This window comes from Pogona vitticeps, chromosome 10 (genome assembly GCF_051106095.1).
Source record: "Pogona vitticeps strain Pit_001003342236 chromosome 10, PviZW2.1, whole genome shotgun sequence".
Lineage (NCBI taxonomy): Eukaryota > Metazoa > Chordata > Lepidosauria > Squamata > Agamidae > Pogona > Pogona vitticeps.
This window is the reverse complement of record NC_135792.1, coordinates 15829339-15843485: the sequence shown is the minus strand read 5'-3', so window position 1 is coordinate 15843485 and position 14147 is coordinate 15829339. Positions and strand designations below refer to the sequence as shown.

Below are 14147 nucleotides of genomic sequence, written 5' to 3'. Positions count from 1 at the left end.
TACCATGTTTTGGACCTGCTGAAGTTTCTGTACACCTTCCAGAGCCAGCCCCACATAGAGCACATCCAGTAAATGCAGCTGGAACGCAACTAAGGCACGTGTCACCATGGCCAGACCAGAGCTCTTCAAGAACAGAGGCATCTGGCACATTATTTTTAACTGTACAATTGTAAAACTGCTGGCCACCACCAAATCCTGGACAGAGGTGAATCCAGGAGTAGCCCCAAGACGCAAACCTGTGTTTCCAGAGCAAGTGCAACCCCCATCCAGCACAGGCCACATCCCTCTTCCTTGATCTGCCTTTTGACTCTGTCCTGTCTGGATTAAGTTTCAGTTTATTTGCTCTCGTCCAGTTCGTCACTGATATCAAACCCTGATCTAGAGCTGAAACAGCTTCCTCAGATTTAGATGGAAATGTGAGATAGATGTCCTCCACATACTGGTGACACTGAACCTCAAACTCCAGACCACCTCTCCCAGAGGTTTCATGCATGGGAGACAAAACAGAACCCTGAGGGACCCCGCAGGCGAGGGTGTCAAACAGGAGTCCCCCCCCCCCACAGCACCACCACCTGAATTCTCTCCTCCAGGAAGGACCAGAGTCATTAGTAGAAGAAGTGTGGAACTACAGACTCTCTTGGGTGGACACAGGAGTTAAGAGGGTTTGAATGTGTCTGGGAAGCTGAGAGCAATGGCATCAGGAGGCTAGACTCTATTAATCCATTTGTGGGCACAAATCATACTGCAGATTTTGACCTGCAAAGACCAAAAGTCCCAGTTAGCTGAAGGACTGTACCTCCCTATATGAATCGCCCGGGTTTTTAAGATTGTTTGAGGAGGCCTTTCTCCTTATCCCACCACTCGTACAAGGCGACCTAGGACAGATGTGAGTCTTCTCTGTGACTGCTCCCAGGCTATGGAAGTCCCTTCCACAGAAAACTAGACTACCAACCACCATCCCACTGCATTTCTAATGGAAGACAAAAATCGTTTAGACAGGCTTTTAATAAGCAATTTGCTGCTAAGGAAGGGCTTTTAATGGGAGAACTCTTCTCTCTTCAAGTTGTTTGCAAATTGGTTGAAAGTTAAAAAAAAAACTACCCCTGAAACCTGAGAGGTTTGCTGCTATTTAGTAATTTTTAATGATTAATATATTTATTACATTTTTAATTGTTCCAACGTTTGCATTCTTTTATTCTTTGTAAGCCACCTTGGGTCAATCTGCCGTGAGAAAAGCAGGATATTGATTAATTTATTATTTATTTAATTAATTACATTCCTAATCTACATCCAATATTGGCATCTATTTAAATCAGGCTGGTCCATCTCCAGATTTCCAGTGGCTTCACATGCCCATCCCTCATCCTTGGTGGACGCTGCCCTCCCACAATCTAAGTGGCTCTAGCTTTTCTCTATTTAAGAGTTTCATTCCAGCTTTTGCCAAATAATAAACTCAAAGTGGCTTAATTAAAAATAAGATAAAATGAATAAATAAAAATAGTAAAAAAAACACAAAAGGTTCAAAATAAATCAATATGCCCCTGAAACCTGAGAGGTTTGCTGCTATTTACTAAAACATAATATAGGCTTCGACTTTAATTTTACAGAAGGAATTCTATATATTTATAATAGCGGAGCCATTTCTAAAAAGATTCCATGCCAAACCCCAGGGATGGAGATAACAGTTCATTTTTTTCTCCCATCTTCTTATCCTTATATGACTGGAGTGTGTGAGAAGGCTCAATATAGGGAGAGGAGAGCCGCATTTGTCTGGTTCCAGCCACTGTCCTTTCCACGTGTCTGAAGTGAAAGTGTGAATAGAGCTTCTGCTGATTTTTATATTTGTTGTTGTTTAGTCGTTAAGTCGTGTCCGACTCTTCATGACCCCTTGGACCAGAGCATGCCAGGCCCTCCTGTCTTCCACTGCCTCCCAGAGCTGGGTCAAATTCATGTTGGTCGCTTCAATGACACTATCCAACCATCTCGTCCTCTTCTCCTCTTGCCTTCACACTTTCCCAACATCAAGGTCTTTTTATGTATCATTCCATAAATGCCTCATATATGGGCATGAAACAGCAAACCTTTCTTACTCACAGAACAGGTTCAGCAAGGATCTCTTCCTGGTGCATTCGCTCCGTCTGCCGGAGACGCAGGATCTCGCTGTAATTGAGGGCATTCACTCGGCTCTTGAACAGCTCCAGCGAAGTGGGCCTCAGGGCAAGGATTCTGGTGATCTGCTCCCGAACCACTTGCATCACCTGCAGGGCACAGAAAGGTATCCCATCAGTGGCCAGCATGGTGTTTTCCCCAACCTCAATCCTACTCATCAAAGCCTACAAATATTTGTTACAAGCATTTATTACATAAGCATGCAATGACCTTGGAATCCAGCAGTGAGCTGGACATGAACTCAACAGTGTTGAGGAGCCATCAGTGGGGTTGATGTAAGATTTATCAGGCCCAAATGCCACAACGGAACTGCAGACTCCCAAACATGGAATGCTGGAGACCACCAAACTGAGGACCTTGAACCAGGACCAACATTATTAACCTTTGTGCCTAGCTCTAGCTATGGGCCAGCATATGAACTCCAGAATCCATGCCATTGGTGCACCAATGCCAGTAACAACATGCACAGCACGAATTTTTGGAGAAATGGAGGAGAGTTAGAATGCCACATTAAAGCTTCCTACCCTGTAAGAAGGCTTAAAGTTGGAGGGCCAAATTAGACACATGCTGGTCCCATATGTAGAAGTAATGATTTTGTACACAGAGACATAGACAGCTATACCTAACCTTGTCAAAATCTTCCTGTGTAGCACGCATCTCCTTCCAGGTTTTGTTCAACAGCTGAACACAGACACAGAACAGTTCTTCAAAGAAGTGTTCTTGGCCAAAGAACATTGGGTAGAAAGCCTGAGCTGTCTCAGAGCCTGTAAAAATAGAACAACACGGTCCTTGAGTAGCATTTTCTCCTTATTCTTTCCTTTTTAATTTCTCTTCTTTTTTCATCTTAATTTCGAAATATGAAAGTCAAACAAGAACTTCTATGTGGAGCCTTGTAACCAAAAGGAAAGGGAATTATAGCGACAGTAGCTAGGAACCATTCCCTCCATCTTCCCAGGCCATTAAGATTTTAAAGCCCAATTCTTCACAGTGATCTTAAACTCATCCCTGAGGACTTCCTGCAACCATTCACCTCAATTTACTTCACTCCCTGTTTTTAGACCTGGGACTGTCCATTACAACAGACACAACAGACACATGACACTAACCCCTGCCATTTGGGTCTGGCTCAAGACATTTGGCCACCTAAAGCAAGGGACAAAATGACACTTCCCTCCTGGTTCATAGATAAAAGCTCACCGTACTGACAAAGGAATTTTAACACTGTTGATGGGAAAACATTTCCCATGCATCTCACAGCTGCTGTGGCTTACTTAGGGGAGCAGCATTCTCCCCCCCCCCACAACTCACCCTTCCAAAACCTTGCTGCTACTCCCTATATGTCCCCTGCACCTGCTCAATTCACTGTGCCTGATAATAGGGCTGACCCTGCTGGTATTAGCCATATAAGGTTTTCTGTATACTGCTTCCCTTTCTGGCTTCATAAAGAAAACCTCCAGAGTGGATTGTGAATTATGGTGGTGGGGCTACAGTATTAAAATATGATAGGGCACAAGGAGAAAGGAAGTACTTACAAGGCTCCCCAACGTGAAGAATCTCACAGAGCATGAAGGCAAGCTGGATGCTACTTCGGGCAAATGGGCATTCATGTTTATCTTCTCGGCTACTGTTCTCAAGAATGAACTGAGAGAAAAGAGATTATGTCAGTGACTCTTCAGGCTCATTAGCGTCGGAGGAGTTAGTCCGGCTATGAAATAATGCAAAACAAATACTTTAAACAGTACAGTCTAGAAAAATCTACTATTTTCTCATTTTACCTCCCAAAATATATGGTGAAACAGTAATTATGAAATAATAATTCCCGAAATGTGTAGTCTGATGAAATACTCAGAATTCTCTGCTAAAAAAACTCTAAATACCCTTCCACAACCACTGAGGCAGTTCTACACACCTCACTAAACAAGAAATACCAGGAATCCTTTTAGAGGGATCCATTATAGTCAAAATGGCATCAACATGTAGCAGCTGTACTGCAGATCCACCTTCAGAATCCTACTTTAAAATGGCAGCCAAATCTAGGTGTTAGTGAAAAGTTCAAAGCAAGGTATGTTGCAAATATCTAATGCCATTGGTCAATTCTGATCATCTGCTTGTTATTCAGAAACCCAGAAGAAAGAAGAAAGATGAACAGAGAAACATCCTCAGAAAGAAAACAGGCTTGCATTACCCTGCTGTAGGCACTTGGATAATGTCTAGAGAAATAGACCATGCTGTCCAGAGCTAGCAGTCCTGGTGGGACGCCGTGCAAATCCATTGCCGGGTTGCTGTTATTCTGAAAAGGAAAGAATTTAGGATGTCTTTGACCAAAAAACAAACAAACGAAAACCATGCACACACAATTTTAAAAACACAAAATGGATTTGTAAATACAAAATTACATAAATGAAAATTACATAAATCCAGAACACGGCCAAACAGCCCGAAAATCTACAACAGCCATTAAATCATAAGGGATACTTTTCTCAGTGAGAAAAATCTTCGAATTGCTGTAGATCAAAAGCTGAATATGAGCCAACACTAGTGGTTAAAATGCTGTACTGCAGCTAAAACTATGCTCACGACCTGGGATTCAAATCCCAGGTAGCCGGCTCAAGGTTGACTCAGCCTTCTATCCTTCCGAGGTCGGTAAAATGAGTACCCAGCTTGCTGGGGGGGCAATGTGTAGCCTGTATAATTAAATTGTAAACCGCCCGGAGAGTGCTTGTAGCGCTATGGGGCGGTATATAAGTCCAATAAGTAAATAAATAAATAAATAAATAAATAAATAAATAAATAAATAAATAAATAAATAAATATTGGCTGCAAAAAAAGCAAATGCGATTTTAGGATGCATTAATAGGAGAATAGTCTCCAAATCCTGTACTAGTTCCCCTCTATTCAGTGCTGGTTACACCTCACTGAGAGAACTGTGTCCAGTTCGAGACACCACACTTTAAGAAGGATGCCAACAAACTTGAGCAAGTTCAAAAGAGGACAAAAAGGATGATCAGGGGACTGGAAACCAAGCCCTAGGAGGAAAGATTGAAAGAAATGGGCATGTTTCGCCTTGAGAAAATATGACAAAGGGGAGATATGATAGCACTTTTCAATTACTTGAAATACAGAGGAGGGACAGGATCTGTTCTTGCTCATACCAGAGTGCAGGACACATAAGAACAGGCTCAATACAAGAAGCCAAATTTATGCTGAATATCGGGAAAAACATCACTGCTAGAGCAGTATGACAATAGAAGCAATTACCTCAGGAGGTGGTGAACACTCCAATGCTGGAAGCATTCAAGAGAAAATTGGATAGCCATCTGTCAGATCTGCTTTGATCTGAATTCCTGCATTGAGCAGGAGGTTGGACTTGACGGCCTTATAAGCCCTTTCCAACTCAATTAATTTGATTACCATGTTCATTGGCAAATTTTAATGCATATCCACATGTACAGCACTTTGACAATTAGCAGTATCCCATGAATCAGAGCTCTGATTTCAGGGGGAATGTTTCTTGTCCTTAATGCAACATGTAGGGTGTGTCTAGTTAAGAGTCAGATAGTCAGAGTTCACATCCTGGCCATGGAAACTCACTGCAAGGAGGTGATGGCAATGGTAAAAACCACTCCTTGAGTATCTCCAACATATTTTGAAAATCTTGTTAGGATCACTGTATGTTGGAAGCAAACTGACAACAGATACCAACCACTACATCTCAGATGATGATATAACTTGAGTAGTTTTTTTTTACCAGTTACCTTTTCTTGTTTCTCTGTCTTAGGGACCTTCTCCAACCTGCTCAGAATCCCAGCCCAGACACATTTTTGAAATATAAGTGAGTGAGATGCAAGGGGCTTTGCAACTGCCCAACTGTTCCAAGCACTGACACCAGCTGTGGCTACTCTTCTCAGCAAAACTTTTACTGCTTGCTGTTCTCTTTTCTCAAGGCAGACAATAATCCATAGAACACGTACCACAAAACCCAATTTCCGGAACTCCTTGGCACAAAGAGAGTGTCGACGTTCAGTATTAGAGGCCCCCGTGGAAGATTCATTCTCCGACACAAAAGCCGCATGGCGCAGTGACTGGAGCAGCTCCCTCTGTTCCTGGTGCACAGAATATAATCGAATGCATCTGGTAAACTGAAGAGGCCAGGGAGGGAACCCACTCTGTGTGCTAATCAGCTTTGTAAACAATCAGCCAGGTAGCATTAGGTGAGAAAGAACTGCATACAAGTAAGTACAGAAATGGGAAACCTGACTTTTTTTTTTTTACTTTACTACAACTCCCAATTACAGTGGCTTTGGAATTCTGGGAGGTGGATTCCAGAAAAGCAATCTTTTGCAAGTGGACTGTAAAGAGGAGAGAGGGGCCAATCCCTTCCTTGCACCCACTACAGAAAACAAGACAGCTACCAGAAGGGGGCAGCAGTGAGCTGCTGATGGGGAGATCTGAGATCTCTGTCCCTTCTGCCAGGTCTTGATAAGGCAGTATTTTTTTTTCAGTTAAATAACTTCTGATGACTTTTTCTTCTTCTTTTTACAAAGCAGGACTTACCCCCAGACAGTTTGCTACTGGAAGGACAAGATGGTCTCGTCCCACTTGCCAGCTGACATACTGAAGCAGATCCATAGTGCTTTAGGTCTCTCGGTCTCCCACCCTCTGGCTCCGTAGCCAAAGACCTGCTGGGACTCTTTGATAGGGGCTGAACTTGACGGTTCATAAGAGACCTTTCCAGCCCTGGAGTTCCCCCATCAATACTTTAAAAAATCTTTGAAACATGAGGTTAAACTAAAATAAAACAAACCCTTTTCCAATCACTTTGTTTTTATTCAGTGTTTCTAATTTCCCTTCAGTATAAACCTACAGGATGGGAAAAAAGAAGGGAGTGGGAATGACAGAAATAGGCAAGGGTTGGGAACGGAAAAAACAAACCTGTGAATAGGGGTCCATCGGGGTCCTCATCCGGCGTTCCAACAGGTTCAACGTGAGAGACTGCAGCACGTACAGATAGTGAGCCATTTCATCCCCAATTGGTTCCGAGGCATGGATGATATTCTACAGAAAGCACCAAAGAGGCACAGCTGATGTGGCATTTGGACAAGTTACCTTTTTGGACAATAAATTCCAGTGGCTCTTTTCCCTGGTAGATTCTGGGACGTGTCATCCCAAAAAGTAACTTGTCTCAGCCAGTCCCCAGTCCCCGCTCTCCCACCTCCCTGAAGTGAACCTTCAACATTTCTGCTTCTGGCAAAGCATCTGTTTGCCAAGGAGAAAGGAGCAGGCCGCTGTCTGTGAGGGAGAGAAAGAGAGCAGAGCACAGAAGCAATGGGCAAAGCTGGAAGGACGACGCAAAGGAGCGACATGGCTCACTCAAGACATCAGGCTAGGAGCTCAGCAATGAAGGAGCAGGGAAGTCCAGCGCAAAGGGAAACAGAAGCCAAGGAAACACCCTGAGGCTGCCTGCAAGCCCACCTTGTGGATAAATTGCCTGAGGTTCTTCTCCCCCAGATAGCCCATCATGTCCTGAAATGGAAAAGAGGCAGTGAGATAACTTCAGCACACCATTTATAACACATCATTTTTGAAAACCTATCCTGGACGTGTGGTCTTTTCCCAGCAATTCTGTATAAACACTACTCTTCTAAATGCTACCTATTGGTAAAGTTTGGTTTGGCTTGATTTTTTTATCAACATCAGTCCTTGACATCAAAAAACTATTTGGCATTCTTATTTATTTAATATTACAGCTGGATCCAGTGTACTTTTTCTGGACTTAAGTCCAGAAATTGTGAAGTTGCTTTTTTGAACTACAAAGCCAAGAATCCCTTGACCAATTGTAGGCCAAAATGGTAATTTTCAAGCTCTGCTTCAGATGCACTGAAGTCAGTGGGGAAAATAAATTATGAATCATATTAAGATCCAATGGTTTCACTGAAAACTAAGTTCAACCAGTTTAAATTTGCTCTTAATTTTTTCTCCAACCTTTGGACAAGCCACCAAAGATTCTCCTGCCTTCCGTTTTCTTGTGATGAAAAAGAAAGTGGCCCTGCTCTGAGGTCACCCAATGAGGTCGCCCAGCTCTTACCAGAGGCACTTGAGCAGCCAAAGCCCACTTTCTCTGTCTTACAAAGAGCACAGCCACACTCTGTGATGGTCTGCATATTTTCCCCAGACTTATTTGGTAAAATAAAATATTAAAATAATATCTTAATTTAGAATCAAGAAGTAGATGCTAACTCTGCTGTGTAAATAAAGTTCTTAAAATCTGTAAGACATGGGGAAAATACAGCTGAAATGGTTTGCCTCGCTTTTTGTCTCTGTGGCTTTAAATGTCTATTACACAAATCATGCCACTTCTTTTTATCAGCCTCTTACTGTTAGGTCTTTTCCTCTCAAGAGTTCTTCCTTTACAGTCTAGTCCATTGATAGAGCAAAGTTTCCTCATTAAGGACCTCACAGCTGCATGCTGATCTTGCACCCAGGAAGTCCAACTCTGTCCCTTGGGTCGGTGCCCATCAATATCGGTTATCCCCTATGTCTATCGGGGATAACGGGCAAACTGCCACTGAGAGTCCTCCTCAGTCTTTGGCTGTTGACCACCGCTGTTCTTCTGCTTTTCATTGCAAAGTCCAGGACTGGCCGTGCATACAATAAAGGTAAAGGTTCCCCTTGACATTTAGTCCAGTCGTGTCCGACTCTAGGGGGCGGTGCTCATCCCGTTTTCAAGCCGTAGAGCCAGCACTTGTCCAAAGACAGTTTCCATTGCCACATGGCCAGCGTGACTAGGGAATGCCGTTTTACCTTCCCACCAAGGTGGTACCTATTTATCTACTCGCATTTGCATGCTTTCAAAATGCTAGGTTGGCAGGAGCTGGGACAAGCGACGGGAGCTCACTACGTTGTGTGGATTCAATTTTACAACGGCTGGTCTTATGACCTTGCAGTACAGAGGCTTCTGTGGTTTAACCCGCAGCGCCACCACATCCCTGCATACAATAGCTGACCTTATACCTGACAACCTGAAATGCAGAATGTACAACCCTCTAGACACTGCTGGACAGCAACTTCCAATGTCCCTTACCATTTGCTGTGCTGGTTAGCACTAATGGCAAAAGCAGAGGATCACACATTCCCCATTCTTGCCTTAAACAGGCTACAGGATCTCAGATATTGCCAGCTTCCTCCCTCATAGCCTAATTCCTGTTCTACACCAATGATCCAGTATGTACAGTAGAAGCACAACGGGAAGTCAGTGTACCTATTCTATTCGAGGGGAAATACAGGAACTTCTCCCTTCTTTCACACAGAAACACAGAAAAGTACACATTATCCATCGCCACTGCCAATGACTACAGTTTGGGCAACTTTTCTTTTTGGAACACAATTTCCAGAGCCAGCCTGTAACTTTCACAGGCTGTGGCAATATAGTGCAGTGTAGAGCTTCCAGCCAACCACCAGATCCCTGGGGGACACTGGGATAATCACATTTTTAAAAGTAATTCTTCCAAGCTCCTCAAAGGTAAGATTGGTGTCACCATGTCTTGTAAAATGTTGACCCTGGTGTTCTTACACCAAGATAGATGGCTTAAGTATTCTAGCCTCATCTCTGCAGGCAACGGTCAAGTGAATGATGGGGCCTCACTTACCCTCCTCTCCAACTCACTGGCATTGAGGAGCAGAGCAATAAGAAGAGCCATGGCTTTTAGCTGTAGCTGCTGGTTCATTCTAGAAGAGAGAGAGAGAGAGAGAAAATTAGAGGATTAATATCCAGATGTGTCAGGATCTCACCACAATCCCCTATGCCTCTCACCAATGTCTCTCAGAGTGTGATTACACTACACAGCTATCGCAGTCTGACACCATTTTAACTGGTGTGCCTCCACCCTAAAGAATTCTGAGATCTGTGGTTAGGCGAGACACTTAAGAATTCTCAGTTGTAGTTCATGAACGTGGCCCAGCACAGAATTCTCAGTACCTCAACCAACTACAAATCCTAGGATTTCACAGGTTCAACCTACTATGAAAGTGTAGCACAGATATACTGTATCTCTTAGATTTTTAGTGGTCTAATAAAGAAATCACCTGCTCCTACATTTGTCCTGTGAGTGTTAACACTCAATCACAAACCCCATATTCAAAGGCATAAGCATGAGAACACCCTCCCCTTAGAGGCCTGACTGGCATCAAACTTGCCCTTATTTCAGTGCCAAGTTAAAACCTAGTCTCTTATTTGAACCTTTGGAAACTTACGAATGAGACCACGTTCAGTTTCCTTTGCGTCTGTTTAAATTATTAAACTGTTTTAAAGTACTGTAAAGTACATCCAGTTGTTTTAAAATACTGCAAAATACTGACTGTTCCTGGGTATTTTGTTTGACCCCTTTCTGACATACACTGCTGTACAGCAGAAAAGAAGTGATGAAAGCAGTAAAGCTGTACCATGCTTACACTTGCAGAAGACTGATCAGACGCTCCAGAGTCACTTGATGCTTGACCAGCTCAAAGAAAGAACGGCTGGTTGGTACCATGTTTTCCAGAATCGCCAGTGAAATCTGTTGGATGGAGGCATCCATCGGGGTGATATTGACATAATTGATGATCTGAAACCAAAGACAGGATTTTACAGAATCCTGCATTTGTGAAGGTCCAAAGGTACAGCCCTATTTATTTCTTTTAACTAGTCTTGCTTCTCACACGGAATCAGGAACGCTGGTTGAGGAATGTGCAATTGTATATGGCAGAAGACAGTTAACAAAGAACAGGGAACAACTCTCATCTCTTCAAGAACTTTCTAGGAATGGAAACAGCTCAAACATCTTCCCATAAGAGGGATGTGCATGTTCCCCCTTATGTGAGCCCCCTTCTTTTCTCACACATTGAAATTTCCATGAATCCAACGCCTATAATAGCATCTTAAAACTTAGAATGAGTTCACTATAGCAGGATTTAATTGCTTTTCAAAAGAAAAGGCTTGATTACTTCCATTAATCATTGTGACTTCAAAAATCTTACTTGGTTGTCTTATCATGACGGAAAGTTGTTTGATTTATAATCAGAACTGTTGATAATTACTCTTGAAAGAAACAATAGGCAATCTGCGCATTTCCACATGTAAAGCCTTGCCAGCCTGGACACTAGAGCTATAGATCCCTGCAAAACCTTCCAGTGTTGCAAATTAATATAACATGCTATTCCTTTCCCTCGGCCAACTTCCTAGCAAGGGATACAAAGACGAGATGATCAGTTCAGCACCTAGTTCCAAGGTGGTTCTTACCTTTTTGATAAAAGCTGGACTGAGAGTCTCCCAGGAAACAAAATCGTGCTCCATCAGCTCCACAAAGGCCTTCAGAGCATATGCTAGAATCTCCCCTATACTGGAGCAACAGACAGCAAACAGGGTAAGAGAGCCCCAGAAACGCCACCCTTCAGGACCAAAGTGGAACTGGAACACAGACACTCAGATTTCACAGGAATGTGATGCATTAGAGACACCTACAAAGAGAGAGGGAAAGAGAAAGGAAGACGTAGAAGAAGAGGGGAAAGAGGCAGAGGGAGGGAGACGAGTGAAGAGAAGGTGGCTTCTACATAAACTTGATTTCCCAGAAAAGAACAAAAAAAAAGTTCACAAAGCACAAGCAATAATTCTGCTCCACTTTTGCCACCAGAAATCTTGAATTTGGCTATTGGAAAGTAATAGAGAGAAGTGTAGCATTTATTTAAGATTTAAGCAACTGGGTTACATGATTTATTCCAGCCAGTTAAAAATACTGAATCCTTTTACTGATTATTATAGCTCGCCTCTCCCAACCTAAGCCACTTTGCAGAGTCATTGAAAGGTTAACACATGGGATGGGAAGGATAAATCACATTCAACAAGGAATGAGGCAGAATTACAATATGTATCTCTGCTGCCCCTTCATGGATTGCTGCCTTGTCCTGGCAAAGGGGCTTGAGTAACTAAGAGAAGCTGTGCTGTGCAGGGACACCCAAGACGAACAGGTCATAGTGGAAAATTCCGACTAAACGCAATCCACCTGGAGTAGGAACTGGCAATGCCACTCCAGTATCTTTGCCAAGAACGCCCCATGGTCAGAAACAAAAGGCTAAAAGATATGACGCTGGAAGATGGGCCCCTCAGGTCGGAAGGCGTCCAACATGTTACTGAGGAAGAGCGGAGGACAAGTACAAGTAGCTCCAGAGCTAATGAAGTGGTTGGGCCAAAGCCGAAAGGACGCTCAGCTGTGGACGTGCCTGGAAGTGAAAGGAAAGTCTGATGCTGCAAAGAAAAATACTGCATAGGAATCTGGAATGTAAGATCTATGAACCTTGGTAAGCTGGATGTGGTCAGACAGGAGATGGCAAGAATAAACATTGACATCCTGAGCTTCAGTCAAATAAAATGAACAGGAATGGGCAAATTCAATTCTGACGATTATCATATCTACTATTGTGGGCAAGAATCCTGTAGAAGAAATGGAGTAGCCCTCAAAGTCAACAAAAGAGTGGGAAAAGCTGCACTGGGTTACAATCTCAAAAATGATAGAATGATGTCAATACGAATCCAAGGCACACCTTTCAACATCACAGTAACCCAAGTTTATGCACCAAACACCGATGCTGAAGAGGCTGAAATTGACCAATTCTATGAAGACTTACAACACCTTCTAGAACTGACACCAAAGAAAGATGCTCTTCTCATTATAGGGGACTGGAATGCTAAAGTAGGGAGTCAAGAGATAAAAGGAACAACAGGGAAGTTTGGCCTTGGAGTTCAAAACGAAGCAGGGCAAAGGCTAATAGAGTTTTGTCAAGAGAACCAGCTGGTCATCACAAACACTCTTTTCCAACAACACAAGAGGCGACAGGCAATACCGAAATCAGAGTGATTATATTCTCTGAAGCCAAACATGGAGAAGCTCTATACAGTCACCAAAAACAAGACCTAGAGCTGATTGTGGCTCTGACCATCAACTTCTTATAGCACAACTCAAACTTAAACTGAAGAAAGGAGGAAAAACCACTGGGCTAGGCAGGTATAATCTAAACCAAATTCCTTATGAATGCACAGTGGAAGTGAAGAACTATGGATGGAGGTTCGTAGAATTCTACAGGAGGCAGCAACAAAAACCATACCAAAGAAAGGGAAATGCAAGAAAGCAAAGTGGCTGTCCAACGAGGCCTTACAAATAGCAGAGAGGAGAAGGGAAACAAAATGCAAGAGAGATAGGGAAAATTACAGAAAATTGAATGCAGACTTCCAAAGAATAGCAAGGAGCGACAAGAGGGCCTTCTTAAATGAACAGTGCAAAGAAACAGAAATGGAAAAACCAGAGATCTGTTCAGGAAAATTGGAGATATTAGAGGAACATTTTGTGCAAAGATGAACATGATAAAGGACAAAAATGGGAGGGACCTAACAGAAGCAGAAGACATCAAGAAGAGGTGGCAAGAATACACAGAGGAATTATATCAGAAAGATTTGGATATCCCGGACAACCCAGACAATGTAGTTGCTGACCTTGAGCCAGACATCCTGGAGAGTGAAGTCAAGTGGGCCTTAGAAAGTTTGGCTAACAACAAGGCCAGTGAGGATGATGGCATTCCAGTGGAACTATTTAAAATCTTGAAAGATGACGCTGTTAAGGTGCTACATTCAATATGCCAACGAGTTTGGAAAACTCAGCAGTGGCCAGAGGATTGGAAAAGATCAGTCTACTGTACATCCCAATCCCAAAGAAGAGCAGTGCCAAAAAATGCTCCAACTACCATACAATTGCACTCCTTTCACACGCTAGCAAGGTTATGCTTAAAATCCTGCAAGGTAGGCTTCAGCAGTATGTGGACCAAGAACTTCCAGAAGTAGAAGTTGGATTTCGAAGGGGCAGAGGAACTAGAGACCAAATTGCTAACATGCGCTGGATTATGGAGAAAGCCAGAGAGTTCCAGAAAAATATCTACTTCTGCTTCATTGACTACGC

General features: G+C 43.0%; 1 protein-coding gene across 3 annotated transcripts in view; it reads right to left on the bottom strand.

Annotated features, from left to right (window-relative positions):
- The window catches only part of ELMO3 (engulfment and cell motility 3), a 38711-nt gene that overhangs the window by 11051 nt on the left and 13513 nt on the right, over positions 1–14147 (bottom strand). For all 3 annotated transcript variants that reach the window (XM_078380386.1, XM_020810992.3, XM_072980392.2), the window contains 10 exons: positions 11444–11543; positions 10618–10769; positions 9816–9894; positions 7642–7692; positions 7102–7224; positions 6141–6272; positions 4355–4459; positions 3702–3810; positions 2797–2933; positions 2095–2258 (listed from right to left, as the gene is read on the bottom strand). In XM_078380386.1, coding sequence (XP_078236512.1) covers positions 2095–2258; positions 2797–2933; positions 3702–3810; positions 4355–4459; positions 6141–6272; positions 7102–7224; positions 7642–7692; positions 9816–9894; positions 10618–10769; positions 11444–11543 — 1152 coding nt within the window. The remainder of the gene's footprint in view (positions 1–2094; positions 2259–2796; positions 2934–3701; positions 3811–4354; positions 4460–6140; positions 6273–7101; positions 7225–7641; positions 7693–9815; positions 9895–10617; positions 10770–11443; positions 11544–14147) is intronic.